We start from the raw sequence: 25,514 nt of genomic DNA on the forward strand, positions 1-25,514 counted from the left end.
CCTTCCTACACCACACATGTTAAGGTACATGGAAATTTCCATGTACCTTCCTACACCACACATGTTAAGGTACATGGAAATTTCCATGTACTTTCCTACACTACACATGTTAAGGTACATGGAAATTTCCATGTACCCTCCTACACCACACATGTTAAGGTACATGGAAATTTCCATGTACCTTCCTACACCACACATGTTAAGGTACATGGAAATTTCCATGTACTTTCCTACACCACACATGTTAAGGTACATGGAAATTTCCATGTACTTTCCTACACTACACATGTTAAGGTACATGGAAATTTCCATGTACCCTCCTACACTACACATGTTAAGCTACATGGAAATTTCCATGTACCTTCCTACACCACACATGTTAAGGTACATGGAAATTTCCATGTACTTTCCTACACTACACATGTTAAGGCACATGGAAATTTCCATGTACCTTCCTACACCACACATGTTAAGGTACATGGAAATTTCCATGTACCTTCCTACACCACACATGTTAAGGTACATGGAAATTTCCATGTACTTTCCTACACTACACATGTTAAGGTACATGGAAATTTCCATGTACTTTCCTACACCACACATGTTAAGGTACATGGAAATTTCCATGTACTTTCCTACACTACACATGTTAAGGTACATGGAAATTTCCATGTACCCTCCTACACTACACATGTTAAGCTACATGGAAATTTCCATGTACCTTCCTACACCACACATGTTAAGGTACATGGAAATTTCCTTGTACCCTCACGGACTCCCTGTTCCTTTTCAGTTGCATTACTCTGTAAAGGTACATGGAAATTTCCATGCATAAAATGTATGAGGCATATTTATACAGCTCTTAAATCGTTCCCTGTTATGAACGTGTCAGATAGCCCTTAAACGAAATTTAGTGAGTGAGACGAGGCAGATGTTTCGAAAATATATGATATCAAACAAAATTTATTGTAAGATACACAACACCCTGTCACGGTGTTAGCAAGACAGCTCTTTTTGGAAGATTCATGGACCTAGAAATTAAAGAAACAACACATGTCAATATATTGTAAAACAATGTTCTGAAATCTTTCAACGTTTCGAAGAGTTCGATTTAGTCTCTGTTTGTTTCGTGTCCACTGTGTTTATCTTGGACTGCATGTATGGATTTCAGCATTCAACGACTCAATATTTGTAAACTGCTTACTCAGAATACGCCATCTCCCTTATATATTTACATGTAATCGGTCTCAAAACGTTTTCCTTCACTTAAAGATATTTTTTTACCTTTATGAAGGGAATGATTAGGTTTTCAATGCAACATGTACGTTTCGAAAATTACAGAAATGGCGCACTTTTGGATGATAAATGACCCGAGTACTGACCCACAAAGATACTTGACACGTTCGTGGGCTCATTCCGCGACTATTTTAATTCTAGTCATTTAACACGTAACAAGGCAAAATGAATATTTCTTTTTACCTGTAAATTGATGAACTGAACTGTAGCATGTTCATGGACTGTCTTCTCGCCGAGTTTCGATATACAACCTCACTTGTTGGCAGTTCCACAACAATTAATGGTGTACCGCTTCTGCCGTTTCCCCTGACCTGCTTCCTTACAGCTTATAAGGCTACCAGCTCACGTCTACTTTCACCGCAAGAATACGTTTGTTTCGTCATTTTAATAAGCCAGTTCAATATTTAGTCGGGACAGCACTACGATTCTCAAAAATATAGCTCATAAGATGAAATTCGACCGTTAAACAGCACAGCGGAAATGAAAGCAGCTTATCCGACAGTTTGGTTTCCGAAACCGCAATGATAGGTTAATTTCTGCGGTTGTAAAAGCATCCAGCTGACCCGGATCCCGCTCATTCTAATTTATAACTCTGCGAATCCGAACAAAACCAACACTTTTCTCAAAATAACACTCTCTCTAAAGTGTGGTGTTTTGCTTTTCTCTGTTTTTGGAGAAATATAAAATAAAAATAAGTTATTTTTTACACATACACAACTTGCGCTCCAATAAACCGGGCACTTATTTGCGTCCTATTGAATAAGAACTATTCAAAGCACACCGACACAAGTAAATGAATGAAACTGCTCCTAATTACTAGGCCTCTACGGAAACCTGAACAATGGCACGCCCAAAATGTCAGTGAGATAACGTCACTGCGGTTTAACAGAATCACGTATTGCAATCCGCCAAAAGGGCAAAGAACGATTAGAGCGGTAGCTTCGAGGAAGGAGGTCTGCTCTATTTTGGTTGTTACGATGGGACCTAAGCAGAGGTACTGCCGAGTTTAGGCGACTAAACATCTGTGTGCAAGTAAGTGGAATGAATCGCGCCCGATCTCCTGAGACCTATTATTGACCGAGTTTATCAGTGAGATAAAGCATGGCGTTTACGCGGCGAACGGCAAAGGTGAAACTTTTGCCGTCTGTCTTGGCTGTTTTTGCGTTTTATAGATTTGTATTTGAGGATATGTAGATTTGTATTTATATTAGGAGTCGTTTTGCTATTTTTGTGTGATATATTTAAAGAAAAGACCACAAAATCTGCAAAATCAAAGAGGCAATTTTTTTTTGCCGTTTGCCGTAAACGTCGAATTGTAGTTACCTGGGGCCGCGGTGTGGTCTCCTAAAAGAGTTTCAACGGTCAATATTTTCGGAAAGCATAATATATTAATTAATCTTTCTGCTACGTGTGTTGGCCATTTTAACAGTACGACTCGATATAATTTAATTAATCACTGCGCTGTAGATCAATTTAAAAAAAAGCTGTGGCTAAATGACCGGCAGCTGGTCACGGTTTTCAAATTACTAAATGACCGGCAGTCTCATGTTTTTCTCAAATTTAAGGATCGAAAGGACTCATCCAATTCAAACTATCATATGTCGATTAAGAACTGCCAAGCGATCCAGCGATCTATACAGCTCTTCTGGATCGCGTGGCAGTGCTTAATCCACGTATGATAGTTTGAATTGGATGGGTTCCTGCGATTCCTTAAATTTGAGAAAAATGAGACTGCCGGTCATTTAGTGATTTGAAAACCTTGACCGCCAGTCGACCCAAAAAAATCCAAAATGTCACAAACCATGGTCTCGCTCTCTGAGCCGAGCTTTAACCAAACCTTAGACTTGCGATCTATACAGCTCTTCTGGATCGCTTGGCTGTTCTTAATAGACATATGATAGTTTGAATTGGATGGGTTCCTTTTATTCCTTAAATTTGAGAACAATATGAGACTGCCGGTCATTAAGTGATTTGAAAACCTTGACCGGCTGCCGATCGTTTAGCCACATCGCAAAAAAAAACTATAATATTTTAGTACTGCTCCTAGTCTCCTTCGCAGCCCCAAACGGCTCCGAAGGTGACTATACCGCTTCTTGAGCTCTGGTCAAAAGGTCGTTCAAAGGAAGTGGCACCCGGGAAGTGGTATCTTCCAGTTCGACTTTTTTTTGTTAGCGAATTTGAACTTTTTCCAACAGAACTAGTCTTTTTAACCTTTCGTAGGAGATGGCTTTACCTCAGTTTGAAATGGCAACTGAAATATTTCGATGGTGAATAGATCATTAGATTAATTGTTACTTGAACCAAAATAATGCCCAAGAGCTAGAGAACTAGAGTAAGTGTATGTATAACCAGATGCGTTGATATATTTTGTTTCTTTAATTTCCAGGTCCATGTCTCGTTCAAAGAGAGAAGAGTACTATTGTTCTATATTGATGTATCTTTCTGTTGGTTAATTAAAACTATTTAATTTTTCAGTAATTTTCAAGCTGTGGTTAGATTTTATATTTTCCAAGATTTACTTGAGCAATTGATTATCAGATGGGGAAATGCTTTTTTATGTGTACCACAAGGTACACGGAAATTTCCATATACGGTTTGCCATGTGTAGTCGTAAGGTACATGGAAATTTCCATGTACCTTGCCATGTGTTTCGTTGCAAGGTACATGGAAATTTCCATGTACCTTGCCATGTGTTTCGTTGCAAGGTACATGGAAATTTCCATGTACCTTGCCATGTGTTTCGTTGCGAGGTACATGGAAATTTCCACGTACCTTGCTATGTGTTTCGTGCAAGGTACATGGAAATTTCCATGTACCTTGCAACGAAACACATGGCAAGATATGTGGAAATTTCCATGTACCATGTACTCGTTGTACCTTGCAACAAAACACAACGCAAGGTACATGGAAATTTCCATGTACCTCGCAACGAAACACGTGGCAAGGTACATGGAAATTTCCATGTACCTCGCAAGCAAACATATGCCAAGGTACATGGAAATTTCCATGTACCTTGCCAGATGTTTCGTAGAAGAAGAAAATTGACAGAGATTACCTCAATTACCGATAAATTTGCCAATCGTTTTTAAAATTGGCAAAATTAACAAAATTCGCGTTCTTTTATACCAAGAGAAAGCTGCCTCTCACAACCTTTTTACCAAAAATAAACATTTAGGCTTACTTTTTACCATATTTGTTGCCTTCCTTGCAGAAAACTCCTCTTTAAAGCTGATTCTTGCAACTAGATCTTGGCAAAAATCTTAACTTTTCGTGACATTTTTACCATAGCTGTCTTCAAAGCTCCGGTCCTGGTAAAGTTTTCAGTTATTTACCCATTTCTTAACAGCTAACATTGTCAATTCTCGTGGCAAAATTTAAGCACTTAATGCAAAACTGTGCCAAAATGTTTACCACTCTGGCAAAAAAAAAATAGCCAAAAAGGGCATTTAATGCCAGATTTGTTAATTTTATCTGGAAAAAATTAAGTCGATTTCCTTCATTTGTTCCAGAAATTGCGTTTTAGAATGTCCCATTTGTTTTTAGAACGTGTTTTTTTTTATTGATTTAGCATGCTGTTACTTATCTAATTAACAAGAAAACAACAAACAAACAAGGAAATATTATCCACGGAAATCATCGGTGTAATTCAGTCCAATATTTGCCTATTTGTATAACTGACTAGCTGATCCGATTAGATCCGTTCTCAGTAGGCATAGCCTTATTCTATCACGCAATTCTTTCGCAAAATTTCCAGAATGAAGTCAGTATCAAAATCGGAGATATAGTCGACTGACAGTTCCTAACGGGCAAACTCTTTCAATATTCGCTTCTTGGCATGAATTAATTCGTAAACTGCATGCCAACGAATCTACATACTGACACATAAACATCTTACAATAACAACGTGAAAAATTATATTTAGAATCATTGTGCCGATATGCTGCGTCCAATGGTTGCCATTCAGAAAAACTCCTTTCCACATTTCTGACACTCACTCAAAGCATACAATAGCGCATATATCCTTCACTTGATATCTTCTTTAATAAACAATGTAAGTTTTTCTTTACTTTTGTCAAATGATGGCCTCCTCGCATTCCACGTCTACGTATTCCTCCTCCAGATGCTGACTGATTTATTCTTTCAGTCTCTACCATTAAGCTATAAGCCCTTTCGATCATTTTCGTTACAAAGTAATCAATGTCGAGGAAAAGGTTGTTGTTATTCATCGTGGTAGATGCAATAATAAAGTGTATCATCGTTTGTCTCACGATGTAGTCACTGAGATGTAGATCGCGACGTTTCGATCGCGATCCTCGCGATCTACATCTCAGTGACTACATCGTGAGACAAACGATAATACACTTTATTAAAGTAATCAATATTCATGTTAGTTTACTGATTAGCTAAAGCTGGAACTCTCGTTCGCAGTAACTTGTGTTTACCAGCCTATCTTTTCTTTTTAAGATAAACTCTTGTCCCCAATTCTGGAATTAGTTGTATTTATACGTAAAGACAAGAAAATAAAATAAAACCTGAATTGAGTTGAAACTAATAACATCATGAACAGCTTGTAGCTTTAGACAAGTAGCTATATAGGATCTATCGTCCATAATTGTCCAGTCACTTAAATGCAGTAATATAAGGAACAAAGCTTAAATAAATTATCATCACCATTGTATTGAGCTTATGCTTACATGTTCTAAGTTTGACTTTTCTTATAATTATTTCCAGGGCCCTATATGGTAGTTGACTTCACAGGATCTTTTAGCATTGCCACGTAGAAGCCTACAGCAAAATAAGTTGGTGGAAATCTCGGCTGGTTGAAATGTTTGAAGAACAAGACACCACGCAATGCTTTGGGAAAGTATCATGGCTCTTTACTGGAAAACATTTCAAGGATAGTTCGTGGTCATGGATCGTGTGTGTTTCAGCAGCGGTTTGTAATTCTGTTAATCTTGGCATGGTTCTCAGCTTTGGTGTGTTGTTCCCGGTTTTGATGGACTACTTTGACGAGACCAGAGAGAGAACAGGTTAGTGAAGTTAGTCTTGTAGCTGTGTTGCCGACAAGCGGGCAGTCTTTGCAGCTCGTCGGAAGGAGTGAAGGAGTGAAGGAGTGAAGGAGTGAAGGAGTGAAGGAGTGAAGGAGTGAAGGAGTGAAGAAGTGAAGGAATGAAGGAGTGAAGGAATGAAGGAGTGAAGGAGTGAAGGAGTGAAGGAGTGATGGAGTGAAATCGTTTCTGACCACTACAACTTGGAAAATAATAAATATTTTCAAGTTAAAAACGAAAAACTGCTGTTCATTTACTTGTAGGAACATTGACAGGTTCAAATTAGGGGGCCATACATTCAGCCGAGGACGGGTTTGATATTAGACTACACTGATCAGGAAAATTTACTCGAAAAGCAGTGTTGAGCTTTGCCCCTCGAAAATACACTTTGTTTTGAGGGGATGCAAGTGAACTCTACAGTACACCCTGTGTAATTAACGTGAACACCAAAGTTTGAAACCCTGCTGTAAAACCCTTTCATTAACCTCTTTTACTCATAACACAGCAGAGAGAGGAACATGCTAAAATGCCGAACTGTATACTAAACATTGTTCTATGTCCATTTCGTCTCAACCGAACATGTCACTCTCTTGTTCTATGTTATGCATTTCTTTGTTTCGTTTTTCTCTAGTTCTGTCGACCCGTAACATCGACTCTGAAACTAACCGTTTCTTACTGCCCTCTTATTTCCCTTTATCGCAAATGTCGCCAAATGGCGAAATTTTTGGCAAGCAAAATGTAGCGCTCCTATTTTCTCGCAAACTAAGGTTCCCGCGAAAAGAAATTATCGATGAGTAATTGAAGTTGAAAAATAACTGTCATTGATTGAAAAACGTTTTTATTTTCAGCTTTTGTCGGCTCAATCGGTCTGGGCATGGTTTGGTTTGCAAGTCCGCTGGCAGGCTATCTGTGCGATCGCTTTGGTTGCCGCATCACATGTTTCTTGGGAGGCACGCTATGCATTGCGGGTCTGGTGTCGACTTCGTTCGTGCAGAGCTTCACAGTGATGTACTTCACGTACAGCGCCTTGTACGGTTTAGGAACTTGCTTTGTATTCAATTCTTGCTTTCTTGTAATTGCTAAGTATTTTACAGAGAAGTTGTCTGTAGCTACTGGTATTGTTTCGTTGGGCGCGAGTGTAGGGGTCCTCTACACCGGACCTTTGCTTCAAGTCCTTTTAGACTCGTTTGAATGGAGGAACATTTTTAGAATAATGGCAGTAACTTACGTCCTTGTTTGCATTTTGAGTCTGAGTTTCAATCCATATGTAGAAGAAATAACAACAGGGGAGAACTTAAACATTGAAAGGAACAACAAAGAGGAAGTAAGGGACGATAAGACAGGCATCTCTCTTTACTGCAGTGTGTGGAGCTTTCCTGCTTACACCGTTGTTGTAACGTCGCTCACGTTTGCCAGTTTTGGGATGTATATTCCTTACATCAACCTGGTATGTTAATTTCAAATAGTTTGTTATTGTAAGTTAGGACGAGTTTCCGCCAAAATAATTAGGTTATTCGCTTTCGATTTTTATGCATGGTAGAAATCTCGAACTCAAAATCTAATTGTTAAATGTGGTTAAATATTTTTTTTCTAAAGCCACGCACGGTTATGTTACACTTAGCCGTACTTTTACAAGAAACTGTACGCATACATATATAGTGTAGGAGAAAGATTGCTTCGAAAAAATTCGCTAGAGTTTGTGGTGTCCTTGGTGCCATGTACCAATTAATAAGGTAATATACGTTCCCGAACCTGGAGCTCTTTTTGCGCATGACAAAGAAACCGAAATCTCGGGGACCGAGAATGGGACACGACACAGATTTCTGTGCTGTTAAATCAACTTTGAATTTATGGCCGTTTTTGGTTAAAGTTTCGGACACTGGACTGGGTGCACGAGAAAAGTGTCTCCGTTGACTTAAGATTACTTTCCAAACTTGGTTAAATTAGACATTTCTTAAGAGGTTATTGTTAATTTTTATCTAGGTCAAGTACTGTGAAGATATTGGAATCTCAGCGCAGAAAGCTTCTCGGCTGTTCATTTTTATCGGCCTTGCGTCATGTGTCGCGCGAATAATGACGGGAAGACTGTGTAACAACAAAAGAGTTAATCCAGTGTACGTTTATCAATCATGCATGGTAACAGCTGGTCTCGCCGCATTTATGCTGCCCTTCACCACAAAATACTGGAGCCTTATCGTTTTCAGTGTCATTTATGGATTCAGCGATGGTATTTTCATAACAACTCTGAATTTTATTCTACTGACGGTTGTGGACAGCAAGAGAACCACGGCCGCTTTCTGCATCAACAATGTGTTATATGCGCTTTCTGCTGCCGCCGGTGGACCAGTTGCTGGTGAGTTAATAATGTTACTTCAAACCGAGCGCGAAAACTGTCCATGGGGAGCACAGGCCTGAGGTCTTGACCGGAAGTACAGTACGTTTTGAGTGCAGTGTGTCCGGTACAAAAAGACAAAAAGACCATTTAGCTCTTCTAGTATGGCCATGAACTATAACCCTCTAGATGAATTTCATGAAACTTGGCAATCGTGATTACAAGACGATCTTGTGATAGTAATTGACCAATCATGATAGACGTAGCAACTGAAAGATATGATAATGCGATGTAGTCAAACCACATCGATGTCGCACCCCCCCCCCCACCCCCCTCCCCATCCTCCTCCTCCTCCTTCCTAACCCCAATTCAATGTTGCTTTGGTCTGCTGAAAATCAACGCGACAGGGGAGGGGCATAAGCACCATTCATTTAAGAACGTTTTGGATTTAAGTTGTGCCAACTTGTTCAGTGTATTAATAAGAGATTTGTTGCATGACTGAAAATGTTTTAGAAAATGTTCCACGATCACGGACTGGAAAGACACTGTAAACGTCACACTCACGTTAACTCACGTCTGTATTCAAGAAAGAAAAAACTAAGAAATGTTGAAAAAGAAAGAAAACTGATCTTTTATACGCGTAGGTTACTAACAATTCTTTCACATAAGAAAGTGATAATATTGCAGACAACTTCCACTGAGAGTGATCGCGCGGGATCATTCATCGGGTTCATTAAACCTATTTATCAAATAAACGTATGTATGTATATGTTCGGGACAGTGACCTTGTCCACTGAATACTTGCCAATACCAACACGGGAAAACGGGAAATACCAACGCGGGAAAAAGCGTGAGAACGAGTCACTCGTATCTTGTAACGTACTAATGTGAGACCAACTACTTTTAGAGACTCCAGAGAAAACTGCCTTGACATTGAAACCAACTCGAAGGGAAATACTTTTCGGTCAGATCTTTTTTTAGAAATCCAGGAATAATCAATAAGATATGGTGGAAAACCACAGTAGAAACTCAGTAAAACTCTGAGAAAAGAATCTTACCTTTTAGGGATCTTTCAAGCTCATTTCGTTCTTGCTTCCTTTCTTCAGCCTTGATAGCGGACCACACAGGGAGCTATATCTACGCATTCTACATGACGGGAGGGGTACTGTTTGCTGCTTTCCTGATACCAGTAATAATGATTTTCATCAACTGGAGAAAGTCTAAAGTTCACCCACAGACCTCGGAAGTAGAAGAAGACGAAGAGAAAAAGGTTGATACAATATCAAAGGCGTTTCAGACTGAGCTGGCGCAAAACTCTGGAATGGAACCACGCGATGGAACCTTGACGAGAATGCGCAGTTCTAGCACAAACGCCTAGTTTTCATTGACGTGTTTTTCACTCATCCTAGTATTGGGTTCCAAAAGGAGCAGGGGTGGCGCAGTGGCAAGAGCGCTCGCCTCCCAGCAAGGTGATCCGGGTCTAGGATTCTGGCCAGGTGCCATATGTGGGTTGAGTTTGTTGTTGGTTCTCGCCTTGCTCCGAGGGAAGTTTTTCACCGGGTTCTCCGGTTTTCCTCCCTCCACAGAAACCAAGATCTCCAAATTCCAATTCGACCAGGACAGAGGGCGTGCATGAAAACCAGCTAAGACTGATGAAGATTTCTCTGTAAATACTCCAACTTATCTGTTTATCTCCCTCGTTCATAAAAATGAGCCCATTCCACCGATAATTAGCGTTTAAAATGCTGGCTACGTCGTGAGAAACTGGGGCTCTAGAAATGTCATTAAACCGGAGGGTCCTATGGCTATATATGCCAAATGCACATAGTTATTGTCTGTTAGAACTGGTATATACCAGTGAAAGTATAAAATTCGGTACCGTTAGCAATCGAACAATATCCAAGGTAGCAGGATTCAATTGAACGCATTTGAACTTAAATTGCGAGAGTCTGATAACCAAACATTGTCATTTAACACAATGTAAGCTTTGAGGACGACAGTGCGTACGTATTTTTCAAGATCATTGCAGTTCTGTCAATACAGTCACGAGGAGATATTTACAGTAGAAATCAATCGCGTCCCGTCTTGAGGAACATAAAAACAAAGGGAATTACGAGAGGTATCGCCAACGAAGGCAGACGTATTTCCAGCTGTCACTTGGTTCCGCGTTTTTCAAGTAAATTTAAGTGATTGCAGTCCTAATTCAAATGTGTGACCGTCTAATTTTGAACTTGTCAATGTTCCTAACTCCCTCCACCTCCACCCGCGCGCTTGGGTTTACATTCTGTTAAAACACAGCGAAATAGATTTACATTCATTATATAGCCCTGAGCTTGCTCAACAAGTTGATACCATTTTTCTTGGTTATGACGTCATATTACGTCAAATGACGTCATATGACCCGCCATCTTGAATTTTACTATTTTCTTAAAAAGTCTCAAAATAGCAGAAATTAATACAAAATCAAGCCAGAATGCTTATGAAATGTACAAATTTGTGAATTTCTGCAATTTGATGAAGAAAACTGGAGAAAGCCATGGCAACGTTAACAATGTCGACAGACATGTAATTGACATATCAGAATTTCTGCGGAAGATTAATGAACAGTTACTGAAAGTTTCAGCCACTTAGAGTAAATCGTCTTTTAAAATATTTGAAAAAACCTTACAGTTAAATCAGTAGATTTTAAAGGGGTTAATTAGAAACAAATCAACAGCACTGAGCCCTACCGGCACAAATGATACACTTGACTGGCGGGCTGCAAAGACCGCGCGCTTGTCCACTACACAGCTACAAGACTAACTTCACTAACCTGTTCTCTCTCTCTGGTCTCGTCAAAGAAGTCCATAAAAAGATTAACAGAGTTACAAACTGCTGTTTTTCTGTAGCCTACGTCACAATGCTAAAAGATGTAAAATTTTTAAAAGACCCAAGACATTTCTCATGGAAACTGGATTAACTTAGCAATTTTGAAACTATTAAAATTTCGCAACCAAATCATGTCGCATATGATGCGACAAAAATTCTAGCTTGCATTTTGCTTGCATGTTATTTTTTTAGTGTTCGAGAGTGTAGTTTGATCATTTGCACCCTCGTAATGCAATTTGACATTCAAGTTTTCAATTTGTTCACTTCTGTTGTCGATTTAACATTGTCTTTGTAGTTTGAAGTGTTCCACATGCAAAGCTCACGCTATTCAACATGCAACATAATTCAGCTTCCGAATATGCATGTTTTCCATATCCAACCGCAAGCCAGCCAATCACAGTAAATTTGACTCAGCAAACTATCAAATCTGCCTGAGGCAGTTTACTCTACCCCAGACAGTGGTTTTTGGCGCCGTATTTCATCCTTGCACGCAACACTGATCCAACGGGAAAGATTTCATTGTACTTTCAATGTATAGAACGAAATGTACCACATGGATATATTTAAATATCCTATGGAGTTAACTACCACATATGTTCCTGAAAATAATTATCAGAAAAATTGAACTTAGCACATGCAAGCTTATTCTCGATACAATGATGATGATAATTTATGCAAGGACTCGAAACGCGAAGAGGCTTTCGTTTGGCGAAAGTAAAGAACAACTCTCATAGTTTATTAAAAAAGGTTTCAAGGTGAAGTATATAAGTGCTGTGCTTGGGGTGAGTGTTAAAAAATGTGGAAAGGAGAATGGCAAGTTTTGTACTCGGCATATCAGATACAATGCTACTAAGTTTATATATAATTTTCGCGTTGCTATTGTAAGATAGTTGTGTGTCGGCGTGTAGATTCGTTGGTGTGCAGGTTACGTAATCATGCTAAGAAGTAAATATTTAAGGAGTTTGACCGTCAGGAATTGTCACTCGACGGCATCTCCGTTTTTGATCACTTCATTCTGGAAGATTTGTTTTAGTAAAATTTCCGTGCTTTGTTTAGTACATTTGTTGTATTAAAACCTATCCGTAGGGCCGTTAACGTTTGTTGTAATGAACAATGCTAGCGCCGACTATGTCTGATCAATAAACGCCCCCCTCCATCCACTACGACTGATGTTTTCTTACTTGTACTGCACTCTGTTAGAAATTATTTTGTTTTCGTTTCACTGTCGAGTGATTAGACAAGAAATGCCACTGTAGAGTATTATTGGTGTACACACATGCAGTGAAGGTGTCTAGAGAAAAGTTAATCTGCAGAAACACTTTCCTTAAATGATGATGATCGATGAGCTAGATGCAGTTACAGTGCGTGTATCAAGCAAACATTCTGGAATAGGCATACGAATGCTTCAAGGTTATTTACAATGCCACGGATATCATGCAACGTGAAAGCATAAGGCTATCCTTGCTGAGAGCTGATCTCATCGGATCTGTTATATTTGAATACACCGATGATTTCCGTGGATGATATCAGGCCTTGTTTTATTGTTAATCAGACAAGTAATAGTCTGCTAAATCAATAAAAAGCCTCGATAACCGAACAAAGATCAGACGATAACTCCGAAATTTCGCTTACTTGCTTTTTGTACTTCAGGACCAACTCCATCACAATTAGGTCCGTGGTGATGCATGCCCGAACATTACCCGACGAAGAATTAAAGCTATACCAGCGCGTCTAGGCCTACTCTGGGACCTTAAGTCGCCTAAAGTCGCCTTAAGTCGCCTTAAGTCGCCTTAAGTCGCCTTAAGTCGCCTTAAGTCGCCCTAAGTCGCCTTAAGTCGCCCTGAGTCGCCCTAAGTCGCCTTAAGTCGCCCTGAGTCGCCTAAAGTCGCCTTAAGTTGCTATCGGTTACGCAATGTTAAAAAGGTTTCAACATACTCAAATTGCCCCTGTAGAAGGTTATTAGACTTGTAACTGTCATGTTAGGGTAAACTCCATTCTAACCCTATGGAGGAGGAAGCACGATGACCCAATGGTTGGTGCAATGGACCCCTATTGTGGATCATTGCATTGGGTTCATACTCTCATAGTGCCTCTCCTCACCCAGATGTATAAATGGGTACTGGATATGGAACAGGAGGGGGGGGGGGGGGGGCAGGGTGCAGCAGAAGTAAACTCGATAGTTGTGCTTTTAATTTTTTTTAACACTCGTTCCCAATGCATTGGAGCCATCTAAAGGGCCCTAGTTAGCCACACCTTTGTTTTTGTTTACATACAAGAGGTTGGCTTTTATGCTTTATTCGGAGCATGCCAAAGCAAAGAAAATCACTGTGAAGCTACTACAGACAAAGGGACATACTTTCAGGAACAAAACTTACAGTAAAGCGACAAGACTTTGCCTCACCATGCAATATCAATAATTTTGATGGCATCGAAAATAGCAGAGGCTGACTAGGGTCTTTAAGGAGCTGAGGACCCGACAATTACTGTTATGTCTCAAGGCCGTGGCTCCCTTATACATAAAAAAACCTAATATTATTATAGTCTTGCACCTCTCTAGCCCCCATGTTAGCAGGAATAATTTCTACATGTGGACAATACTTAAATAGGAATGACAATCTGATGTATACTCTCTCACAGATGGCTTTTTATTTCTATTAAGTTTTTTTTTTTTCTTCTTGTATTTCATTGTAAAAGAGTTAATAATTAAGATGAAACTCTGTGTTGTCATCAGGAAATATATTAAATGTGGAAGGATATAACAAATGACTATACTGCAATAACTTCATAATAAGCTTATTAATTTTTGTACGATATTTCTGAATCAAATCTTCCGAAGACCTACAGTGTATAATTAATAAACAACAACAGTGAGAGGCCGGTTCCAGATCCTCCAGATGAAAAAAAAAAAAAAAACAGAAAGATATTTCTGGGTTAAGGCTCAATTCTTTCTAGTCACTTTTACACTGAGCAGTAAAAATATGGTCACCCAAAGTCAATTGAACGGAATTGAGTCTACACTTTAAACACTTTACTTACCCAGTGTAAAAGAGTGACAAAAGTGGGCCATTTCTTCAGCAAAAATCATTGTTTGCATTTTACTTCCACATTCGAACGTTTGAATTTCGTAATTGGACGAACCAACTTGCAGCATAATGTTTATCTATCCTTTTCGTACACATGATGAAGCCAGGTATTCACATAATCTTATACACTTTACGTGGACTGCGCTACTGTTACTATCGAAAGCTAAGGTACAGAAAATTCTCTGTGATCAACTCTCAGTAAACATGGCCGCTAGGGGAATGTTTGGAACACGTGAGTTAGTTTGGCCCCATGACTAAGTACGCGAGCTCACGCGAGTATGATTACTCCGACAGGCGTTTACAAAAGACAAGAAAAAAAAACAAAACGCCAAACTAATACTCTCCGAAATATTTGAAGACAGTAATTTATTATCGGGTGGTTTGAAATCACCCGAACACTTAGCAAGAGAACTCGAGTTTTCGTGGCACAGATATCTTGTCTCTTTGAAGCATGGAAACCAGTTAGCGGCGCAAGGGTTACTGGGAGAATCAAAATGGCGGAGACCAGTGTGTCTGGTATCGATGTATCAATTTCTAGTATTTCGTTGTGAAAATGTTCTGGACATTTGTAATGTGTCAGGTGAAAACTAGTGAAAGTTTGGAAGGTGTATTTCCTGGTGGTCTGATCAACAAAACCTTCTAAAAAGAATCGAATCACTGTATAAACTGCCAGGGTCATCAAAGTTTTCTGGAACCTGACAAGTAGTTGGTGAAATTTGACAGGACCTGTTCTTACGAAGGAACTTAGCATGCGCTACTCATTATGGTATTGGAATATTTTGTCTGACTGAGGCAGGAGAGCATCAAATCGATTGGGTCCCTGAAAAGGACTGAAATTGACAGTGGAGATGCCAAAAATGGCAGATAAGTCTACCAAGATAACCATTTTTATAATTCGGAAAGCATTGTAAAATAAATGCATGTAAAGGAGCTAAATTAATTTTAATTTCCGTATTGTTTGAATAACTGATGGAAAATATACAAACACTTCAAATTAAATCAAGATATCTTAAATTTAAAATTTTTGTCACTGTGAATATATTTTTATTAGTTTTGTTTGATTTTTTTATTGTGATATCTTCACTAATATTCATGCTACCTTGCTGGTGTTTATTGTTATTATTATTCTTATAGTAGTAACTGTTCAGTGTTGTCGTAATCCTTTCTTTAATAGTATTTTTTTTGATGGTTTGAAATCTGGCCCGGGTTGTTCGAAAGCCGGTTAGCGCTAACCCAGGTAATATATTTTTTTTGAATAGAAATATCTTTCACTGCTTATGGTTGTATAGTTTTAAAATGAATCAAACTCAAAACTGAAAGGCAAACAACATAAAACAGAAAACTGGACCGAAACGTTACAAAAACTGAAAGTAATCAAAATTCCCTCTAATACTGGGTTAGTTTAATCAGGCTTTGAACAACCCAACCCTGGATATTTGAGACTGTGGTGACTTAATTATGTACCAGCATTGGTACAATATTGGTTTATTGTAAGAGATATATGGAGAGACTGTTGCTAAGTTTAAATTTATAGCACTCGAGTGAAATAAAGTCTCCCCAAGTCACCTTAAGTCGCCTTAAATTGCCTTAAGTCGCCTTAAGTCGCCTAAAGACGCAATGTTTTTTCTGCCAATTTTGCTTAAGTCGCCTAAAGTCGCCTTAAGTTACGGCGACTTAAGGTCCCAGAGTAGGCCTGCGTCTGGTAACACGCCGAGAATTCTTGCAAAACCAACAGTCCTAACAGCTAAATCGCAGAAGTTTGAAGACAAATGAGAATATTTGCAATTCCAAAACGTACAGACTACGAATATATGCCGAACTTCGTATCGCACATATAATAATAATAATGACGGTATTTATATAGCGCATTTCCATATGCTCAATGCGCTTTACAACACTTTGCGGGGGTCTTAGACAGACTGCAATTGAGCAGTTTACAACGAATGAGGATTTATTTTTACAGATGCCCCCAATGTAATTTCGGAACAAGACCAGGCCACAACACCGGGAACTCCATGCCCTACTCTTTGCGATAAGTGTGTGGGTTCTTTAACGTCCCCTGCTGACCATAACCGTGAAGATGCAGGAGACGGGGCCTACGGTTTATCGTCCTTATCCGAGAAGACTAGAATGTCTAACCATTTGCAGATGTCATCACAAAGGCAGCACATTCTCCTCAGTTATTTTAAGACCCTGAGTGTTGGTCCGGTCTGGGCTCGAACCCTAGACCTCCCGCACAGAAGTCCGGCGCTCTACCAACTGAGCTAACCGGTCGGCGGACATATTACGTAATTTCAGTGAAAAGACCAGATGGGCTACACAACCGCACTGGAGCAGAGTCAAAACGAAACCTACCTTTGATATCGGACTCTCAGAGTTTGGGAGCAGACTGGTTGCGCGCTAATACATCTTTAAGCAGTATAGTCACTATATGCATCTCCAATAAAGCACTCTGTTGGTAATAATGGTCTGCAACTATACCGCTAAAATACAGTTTGGAATGCAATTAGTTGTTCGGCGCCAAGTGGTTATCAGTCGGATTGGATTAGTTGGGTTCAGTGATTTTCAAAGAAATTTTCGTCTCGGTTCAAAACTCGCTCCCCTGACAGGCTTGTAGACTTGCAAAATAAAGCCGATTTCCTGCCTGAGTGCGTGTTCTTTATTTATTTATGTTCTGCAGACTCTATCCAAATCATGATTATCCCTCGAGGGTATTGTACATATAAGACATATTTGCTTCAAAAATAAACAATCAAATAAAACTATTTAAAATTTCTTATATGCTTCATGAACAGTAGCCTGCGTCACAGATGCAACGTCGCGCGGGTATATTTCCGTCTGCGACGCAGGCTACATAAACAGGTCAACAATCAGCAATCGTGAGCGATTTTGCAGTTTTACCCCCAAATTGCATCGCATCAATGTTGGTCTCTGTTTCTCTTGTTATCTCAGTGACACTACAAATCATGTAAGAAAGATGTAAAGCTTACATTATTATTCTTGTCTACACGCACCGTCGTGTTTATCTTTTAAGCTTATATAAATAACTGTGAGACCGGTAGGCTTAAGCGTACATCTTCCCGCAGAGCTGAGTACAGTTTTGAGCGTATGCGCAAGGTTTCGATTCGATTCGATTCGATTCGATTATCCCTAATATTTTTACAATGTTTTTCAAGTGCATTGTGTGCAGTAATTGAATCGAGATTGAGAAGGGATTTTCATCTCCGGTTGCGGCCACATCTCATAAGCGACCAGTTTTCCAAAATACCAAAAGTTTCCATGTCAAATCACTCCATTTCACACCTATTGTGAGCGACCACCTGTTGTAAGTGCCTGCAATCACTTTTAGAGCAAAAAATTTGTAATCTTTTGTTTTGAACCTCCTGTAAGTGACAACCTGACAGAAAACATTTGAAAAAAAATGGAATAATAAGGTGTTATTTTGATCAACTTATGTACATGTAGGTAGTTTATCAGAAGCGAAGCAAGACACTCTGAATAAATACTTTGGAATTAAATATTTTTGTGGCTACTAAAATTACATGGGTTTCCATGTAGATGGGCATTCGCGCATGGGGTACATGTAAGTCCTTACTGTTACCATAAGCTGACGAGGCAAAATGTTGACCCAACATGGTCTAAGCTCTCGTAAGAGACCACCTCCAGTAAACAACCATCTAGGCTTCACTCTTTGGGTGGTCTCTTATGGGAAGTTTTGACTGTACGTCAAGTTAACAAATACAGTCAAACCAATATTACGCGGCCACCTATCAAACGACCACCCACTTTGGGCGGCCAGTTATCAAAGTTCCAATGGGGACTTTTCTATTGTTTTTACCTCTATTAAGCGGACAGCCTCCTTTAAGCGGCCACTATCCATTTCCCTGAGGGTGGCTGTTTAATAGGGGTTAAAATGTAGTTGTTGTGCGTCTGTTCAGCTCACAGAAATTGAAGACATGACAGGTCAGTAATTATAATCACACCAAATGTGGTAAGAGAAAAACGTGGCACACAAGCTGATAGCCTAGTATGTCACTGAATACATGTTCTTACCACATTTTGTCATGTCTTATGTGATCAATTACTGAACAGATGCGCAGCAACATGGAATCCATCTGTTTTGTATAATAAAGCAACCGCAAAAAATTTTGATGGTGTCATCTTTACAATATAGGTCTGTCCTTACTACTGTGATCAAAAGTAAGAATCGATTGGAATGTGAGAATAACTTGAAAGATGATTTGTGAGGTCACTTAACAATATTCCTCAGCCAAACCATTATAATAATAGTATTGCTGTAAATTAAAATGTACCTCGCTCCTTGATATTCATATGCAAGATATTCAGTAGTAACCTAGACAACTATTGTAAATAAACTACTATACATATACATTTGGTCTTCCTGATACTGATTTAGAAAATAATGGATTGTGAGACTGGCCATCTGCACCGTTAAGTAGTTTGACAGTACATCAGGCTCTTGTCATTGTGATTTACATGCATCTTGTTTTGTTACGAATGTTGGGTATTTATGTAGTAGTGATAACAGTCCTTTCTTTCTTTCTTTCGTCAGTATGGATAAAATAACATCACAAGAAATGTGGCAATACTATCAAGCTTCAGGAGAAAAAGAAAAAAAAATCAAGCTTCAGGAGGCCATTCAATTGTTATAAATGTATATTATATTTATGTATGTGTATGGAGCACTGCCAAGATTAACTCCTTTTTATTTGATAACACTACATGTGTCAGAATAGTTGGGAATAAATCATTTATAATATAATGAATGTTTGTTGGTTAAGCATTAAGAGAGCTCCATTTGAGTCACACATTTTTATTCAGATTAACTAATTTTATACATATTAATATTACATAGCAATTGATTTTATGCACTGTATCTACATGTACAATCTGGAAGCATTTTTAATTTATAGGGGAAACTCTTAAATATGGAGAGCAAAGGGCCAGAACCGAGTGTCCACATTATGAAGGTGTCCATATTAGACTCTGAGGTACAGATTACTATAATTCTGGTTTTTATGTGACCAAATAAGCTCTCCTTATTGTATAGGTGTCTATACTGAGAGGTTAAACAGTGTTTACAGTTATCCAAACATTTTTTGCACCTGTTTCTGACCCACAGGTAGTTACAACCACTATTTTGACCCCTTTTTGAATTGTCAAACAGACCTTGTAAGAGGCCCTTTGCACGATCCAGTCACATGGTACAAAATCACACATGCTGGGACGCAGGTTGCACAGTGGGACTTCCAAAACAAAGGCAGGCCAAGGTGGACTGGAACGAGTTGCTTTGTTTTGGAAGTCCGACTATGTAACTTGCACCCTAGCTTGCCTGTGACCGGATCCTGGAAAGGACCTATTAAAAGCTCTCATAAGGATCTTCTCCCTTAGCAACCACGACCACCTGTGGGAAGTATCTGTGCTAATCTAATTGCTTTTAAATAATTTTTAAGCTCTCGCAAGCAGCCATTAAAGGGGTGTGCAATATTTTCATCATCCAAATGAGAGATTTGCAGTTTTCAATCTGAAACTTTTACATGTAGTTTCCTTACCTGTTAATCCGAGAATCTCTTCCGTGTACATGTATCAAAGGCAATTATTTTTAGATTATATACAACTGCTGAGAATACCAGAAATGAACATTAACATGCCCCCGGATTTTAATGCTAAAAGCTAGCACGGGTGAATGACCATTTACATGTGCATGTCCCAGGCTTTATGCTAAAAGTTCACATAAGAGACCAGTTTATATTGTTTCAATTCCTGTTTGTTTGTAAGAGCTCTTTTTTGAATTCTTGAGATGGCTGCAGGGAGAGCTTTGACCGTATTATTGATCGCTGATATTGCAGATTGAATTTTTTTATTGCTGTCATACATATATCTAGAGACAAGTGTTTTAAATCAGTTATTATTAATACTGTATCATTAACAATAGTAGTATTAGTAATCGTTTTGTACAATAGCGTAAAAAGTGGACTTACTAGTTTAATGTATTTCTCCAAAGCAGTTTTCATTTGAGTGTCGAATTAAGTAATCAGACAAGTACTTTGGTTTTGGTTTGACCATGGTTTTAGATTAGCCGATAAGTAACAAGTTCTGTTTTAATTTTACAACACTCAATTGAAAACCAGTCTAATACACCTTAACTGATGGAGAGATATTACCAAATTACACTTATGTTAATTGACTTAAGAATATCTCAGGAACCAAAAATTCTCTGAGGGTTCAAAAGGTCACATAACCAGTTTGATCCAGTTTGTTTGAATTTGTATCTTCTTTTCTAAGATCCTTTTATTGTTATCATAATGTTGATATGTGCAGCGTAAATCTCAATAGTTAGTCGACATAACTTTGAACTTCAGAATTTATTGGTTATTGAGAGGCACAGAGGTTATTATATTTTGTGTGTACCTGCCACAATCCTTAGTTTGCTGTTCACAAAGCTCTCTTTGTAATAAGTGTCATAAGGTAATGTTATGATTCTCAATACCGTCCTATTTTACATGTTGATTTTACAGACATTATATGTGTGCTTTTGTTTAACCGGTTGTGTGCATGTAGTTTATTTGTGTACATTATACTAAGATTTTATGCAATGTATTGTTCCCTTTTTACAGAGATTTTATTGAGATTATGTATTATGGCTTTCGCACCCTTTCCTTTTGTACAGGCTGATTCTACAGACAAAATGTGGATATTTTGCAGAGATTTTACCAATAAAATGCTTACATTTTACAGAAATTATGTGCAATTTTGTGTGACATTATGTGTAGTTTAGTTGTGTAGATTTTACCAACATTTTATGATATTATTTTCATTCAAATTTGACAGACATAATATGGAGATTTCAATGTTTTGGATTTTACAGAGATTTTTTCCCCTGCCCTTTTTACAAAGAATTTTTGGAGTTTTTTTTTCAGAGATTTCTTGATATGCTATAAAATCTCTGTAAATTTTACAAAACATTTACAAGAAAAACAGCAACATTTCATTGACATTTTATGCGATCTGAAAGCGAAACGTGTACTAAAATTAAGACTTTTTATAGAGATTGCAAATCTCTGTAAATGTGTAAATTTACAGAGACTGTAATTTACAAAGGAAATGGGAACATTTTACAGAGACTTAACGAACTTTCTTGAAGTCTGTAAATGGTTCAACTTTTCCAGTGTTGTACGCCCTTGGGATTGGCTGTATAGGCTTTTTGTACATGTGAAAATAAAGCGCATAGATTTCAACAATGAGCTTTATGGAATAAGATTCTCGTGTTACATGTAATGATATAGTCTACAGTGCTATCTCCAGAAAGTTCTCAGTCAGGTCTTCACGCTTCATATGACGTAATGTATCATACAGCATCTCGTATGCTGCATCTGAGGCATTTCTCTGTTTCCATCTAAACAGCATGCTTAGTATCTTTTCAGCCTGTTCGTCAGAATCCTTGTCGATTCCAGCTATGACAGCCTCAGGGAGTCTCAGACTACGTGCAAGTTTCTTCCACTCACCAACTTTAACCATTGATACTTGCCAACCACAGCAGCTCGTGATCAGAAGGTGAACCTTTCTTCCAAACTAAAATGAAGGAAAACTTAGTCAGTTGCTTACAGTGTAGAACAAAGTCATGTACATTTCACTATGGTAATGTAGGATCTGCTGCGGCCATTAAAATGCTCCAATCCTTCGACCATTAATGAAAAGCCTTTAATGGAGAAATTGAAGTATTTTATTGCTTTAAAAAATACTGACGAATCTGTTGTTAAAAATGAACATTTTCAATTAACGACTCTTTCTGACCTGGCAGACGGAACTATAGCACAATGGCTTCTATATCGCGTTTACCTTCTTGCTAGGTATCACGTCTATTCTAAGTATGGTCTATGGACTTTGGGTTATGGCATTTCTCTGAGGGCACATGTGTATTCCTCGCATAATAATGGTCTGATAACAAACGAAGACCCCCATCATAACGGTCTGAACTACAAGTTCCACACACACGTGAATAAAGAATTTCCACCAAAAACTGTTTATCTGACGTTTCTTCTTGTCGTTATCTTTCTCTGTTTGTATCTGTGGTAAGACCTTGGCACTGTAGACAATATTTAAGAGCCAAAGAAAACCAATAGCAGAAGTCGCTACATAAGAAAAGGTCAAAGGTGTCAACACAGGGCTCACAGTAGAGGTATAGTTGTCAAAACAGCGTTGTAGGGTAACGTCATCTGGCTTGGGGGTACACTTCAATTCCAGTCTATCCCTGTCAAGACAACTGTTAAGTGATAGAATTACCACTTTTCAGGAGATCAGGAACACAAAGAAACGAATGCATCCTAACACAGTTTGATACTTGAGAATATATTCAGACAGAGTACCCATTCCACTGAATGATGAACACCTTTAAAATAGCAAGGAGACAAAACAAATGGTAAATTCCAAAATTAATCGACACAAGATTTAATTAGGAAATGAAATCTTCGATTTGAAGAATTAAGCTATCTAGCTGTGTAAAAGACTAATCTGCAACAGGTAGTAAAGAGGCTTGAGTGTTATTCAGTACTTTCATTATGGAATACAATTGAATTCAATACAGTACTAATGTGGCTCTACTGCAAAGTTAAGCACAATCAAATACAAAACTGTTGATCCTTGTTTATTATCCGAAATGAAAAGGTTATAAAGGGTTCGTTACTGGCGGCGTGCAGTTTGGGTTCGATTGCTCATTTCACTGGTCACTCCTGACATAGCTTTCAAGAGCGTCATTCCAAATCAGCTTCATGTCAGGATGTCGCATGTATAAGACAAGTTTCACAAAATGTATTTAAATAGCCGCTCATACTCTCTGTAATGGTAGTCAGAATTTCGAGATATGTTTGCAGAGGAAAAGGAATGGCGCTTTATAATTTGGAACAACCAGGATATACGAGTAAACAATAAACCTGTTTTCTATGAAAAGTATGTCACGTTCAGAATCCATTGAGTCAATAGCCCTCTTTTTGATCTTGATAACATTCAATCTTTCAATAGAGTGGCAAGAAACATCGCCAGACACAACATTTTAATGTGGACCGGCCAGCGCCACACAGCCTAAGACCGACACAAACTACCATCCTGTGATAACAAATACCTCTTTTACATTCTCGAATTGTTTGTTTGATGTAACTAAGAAGAAATCGAAGGAATATTACACGCTCTTAGTAAGCACTAAAGCTCAATTCCTTAACTATTCTGCAAACTACTGAAAACGTGACTTCAACTTTACAGAGAATCAACTCACACAAGTTTACAGTCTCCCACACACTGTTACCTTCGAACCTTGCTGAAGAGCTTTTCAGTACCGACAAAGTGTTAAATCCTATTTTATATACGAACATGAAATTATTTAAGATAGGCTTTATTGAGGACGATAAGTGTACCTTCTGTAAACAAGAAGCTGAAACCCTCCACCATCTGATGTTTCACTGTTTCTTCTCAAAAAAATTTTGGACGCATTTTGAATCCTACTTCCATTCCATATCAAATCAGCAGGTTCGAATAAGTCTTCGAGATGTGTTGTCTGGTGTTATCACTTCAAAATGTATCTTGCTCAATTACTTGTTAATCATACTTTCTGAGTGCCATTAGATATGTATATATTATTCATCGATTAATGGTGAACAAATGCACCATGCATTTGTATGATCCATAACTGTAATACTCACCATAAATGTTATAAAAATCAACCATAAAATTATAGTAATATCAACCATAAATGTAATAGAATTTTAATCATAAATGTAACAATTTGACTCACTATAAATGTAACAAATTTTAACAATAAATGTACAGTAATAAATGGGATTCCAATATCAATTGGTAATGAGAACCATTTATAAGGTAGGTTGATACATTGGAGGCTAAACTACACAAAATTGACTAAATAGGGAAGAGAGGTTAATCATTTGTAGTGCTACCAAAAAGCTATAACGCATTTCTGTATTGGTGGTTTTGTTCACGCAAAAACAGAGACACCTGCCACCCCTCCCCCCTTGCTCCTTCTGCCCAACAGACTGGAAATAAATAGGGTTAAAACAAACTACTGGCTAGAACTTACAGCTCACCGACGCAAAACGTCAATGTGCCATTAATGTGGTCAAATTAATTATTAAATTGAATTTGTTATGATTTTCATGAACGATTTGCACATTTGAAATCAGTATTGATCCTTGCACAGATGAAGTTAATTAGTGTCAGACTGGTAAAATACACGAATGGCTCTACTAAGGCGTCATTCGAGAGGGTTAATTGAATATGAACCAGAATTTAGTAAGCTGGAAAGGAAAATAAAAGGCCATTTTTCCCCATGGGAAAATAATTAGAAACTTCACTTTACTCGCTCACTTGCCCATCGAAATGAAATCAAATTGATTTCAAATTCAGGAAACTAAAAGTATGAATGAGAGCTAAGGAGCTATATATTTTGTGTATACAGTTCATTTTTCTCGCCTTAGTTACCTCACCTGCGAGAGGTGAAAAAAAGAAAACAAGAGATCACAATAATAACACCAAGTGGAATTCTCGTAAAAACCACTCCTGAATGTTTGGTTTGAATTTGAAAATGATAAACAGCACTAATCTAAACAACGGGTTAACTAAGCAAACACTTTTAAACTCCATTTCAAAGAGATAACCAGTTTATTACATTTATAGTTAAAATTTGTTACATTTAAGGTGAGTCAGATAATTATATTTATGGTTTAAATTCTTTTACATTTGTGGTTGGTATTACATTCATGGTATGGGAAATTTTTAGTGCATTTATGGGTGATACAGCATTAACTGTAGGAATAATGCTCCCAAGTATGAGGCAGTAAATCCTGCGTTCCTGTAACAAAT

General features: G+C 38.2%; 3 protein-coding genes across 6 annotated transcripts in view; 2 read left to right on the plus strand and 1 right to left on the minus strand.

Moving 5' to 3' along the window:
* The window catches only part of LOC145483331 (monocarboxylate transporter 10-like), a 15,498-nt gene extending 4,600 nt beyond the window's left edge, over positions 1-10,898 (plus strand). For 3 of the 4 annotated variants that reach the window (XM_081461826.1, XM_081461827.1, XM_081461828.1), the window contains 4 exons: positions 6,028-6,326; positions 7,193-7,791; positions 8,328-8,697; positions 9,783-10,898. In XM_081461826.1, coding sequence (XP_081317952.1) covers positions 6,122-6,326; positions 7,193-7,791; positions 8,328-8,697; positions 9,783-10,054 — 1,446 coding nt within the window. In that variant the 5' untranslated portion in view covers positions 6,028-6,121 and the 3' untranslated portion in view covers positions 10,055-10,898. Of the gene's footprint in view, positions 1-2,071; positions 2,329-6,027; positions 6,327-7,192; positions 7,792-8,327; positions 8,698-9,782 lie in introns of those variants that run through there. The other variant, XM_081461829.1, reaches the window with a different exon arrangement.
* LOC145483332 (monocarboxylate transporter 10-like) overlaps positions 1-25,514 on the plus strand; it is a 117,942-nt gene that overhangs the window by 69,846 nt on the left and 22,582 nt on the right. The window lies entirely within an intron of this gene.
* Positions 3,831-4,304, minus strand: LOC145483343 (uncharacterized). Its single transcript, XM_081461848.1, has 2 exons — positions 4,158-4,304; positions 3,831-4,112 (listed from the first exon to the last, which is right to left on the minus strand). The coding sequence occupies exons 1-2, from the start codon at positions 4,302-4,304 to the stop codon at positions 3,831-3,833; spliced, it is 429 nt and encodes a 142-aa protein (XP_081317974.1).

Source organism: Orbicella franksi, chromosome 4 (genome assembly GCF_964199315.1).
Source record: "Orbicella franksi chromosome 4, jaOrbFran1.1, whole genome shotgun sequence".
Lineage (NCBI taxonomy): Eukaryota > Metazoa > Cnidaria > Anthozoa > Scleractinia > Merulinidae > Orbicella > Orbicella franksi.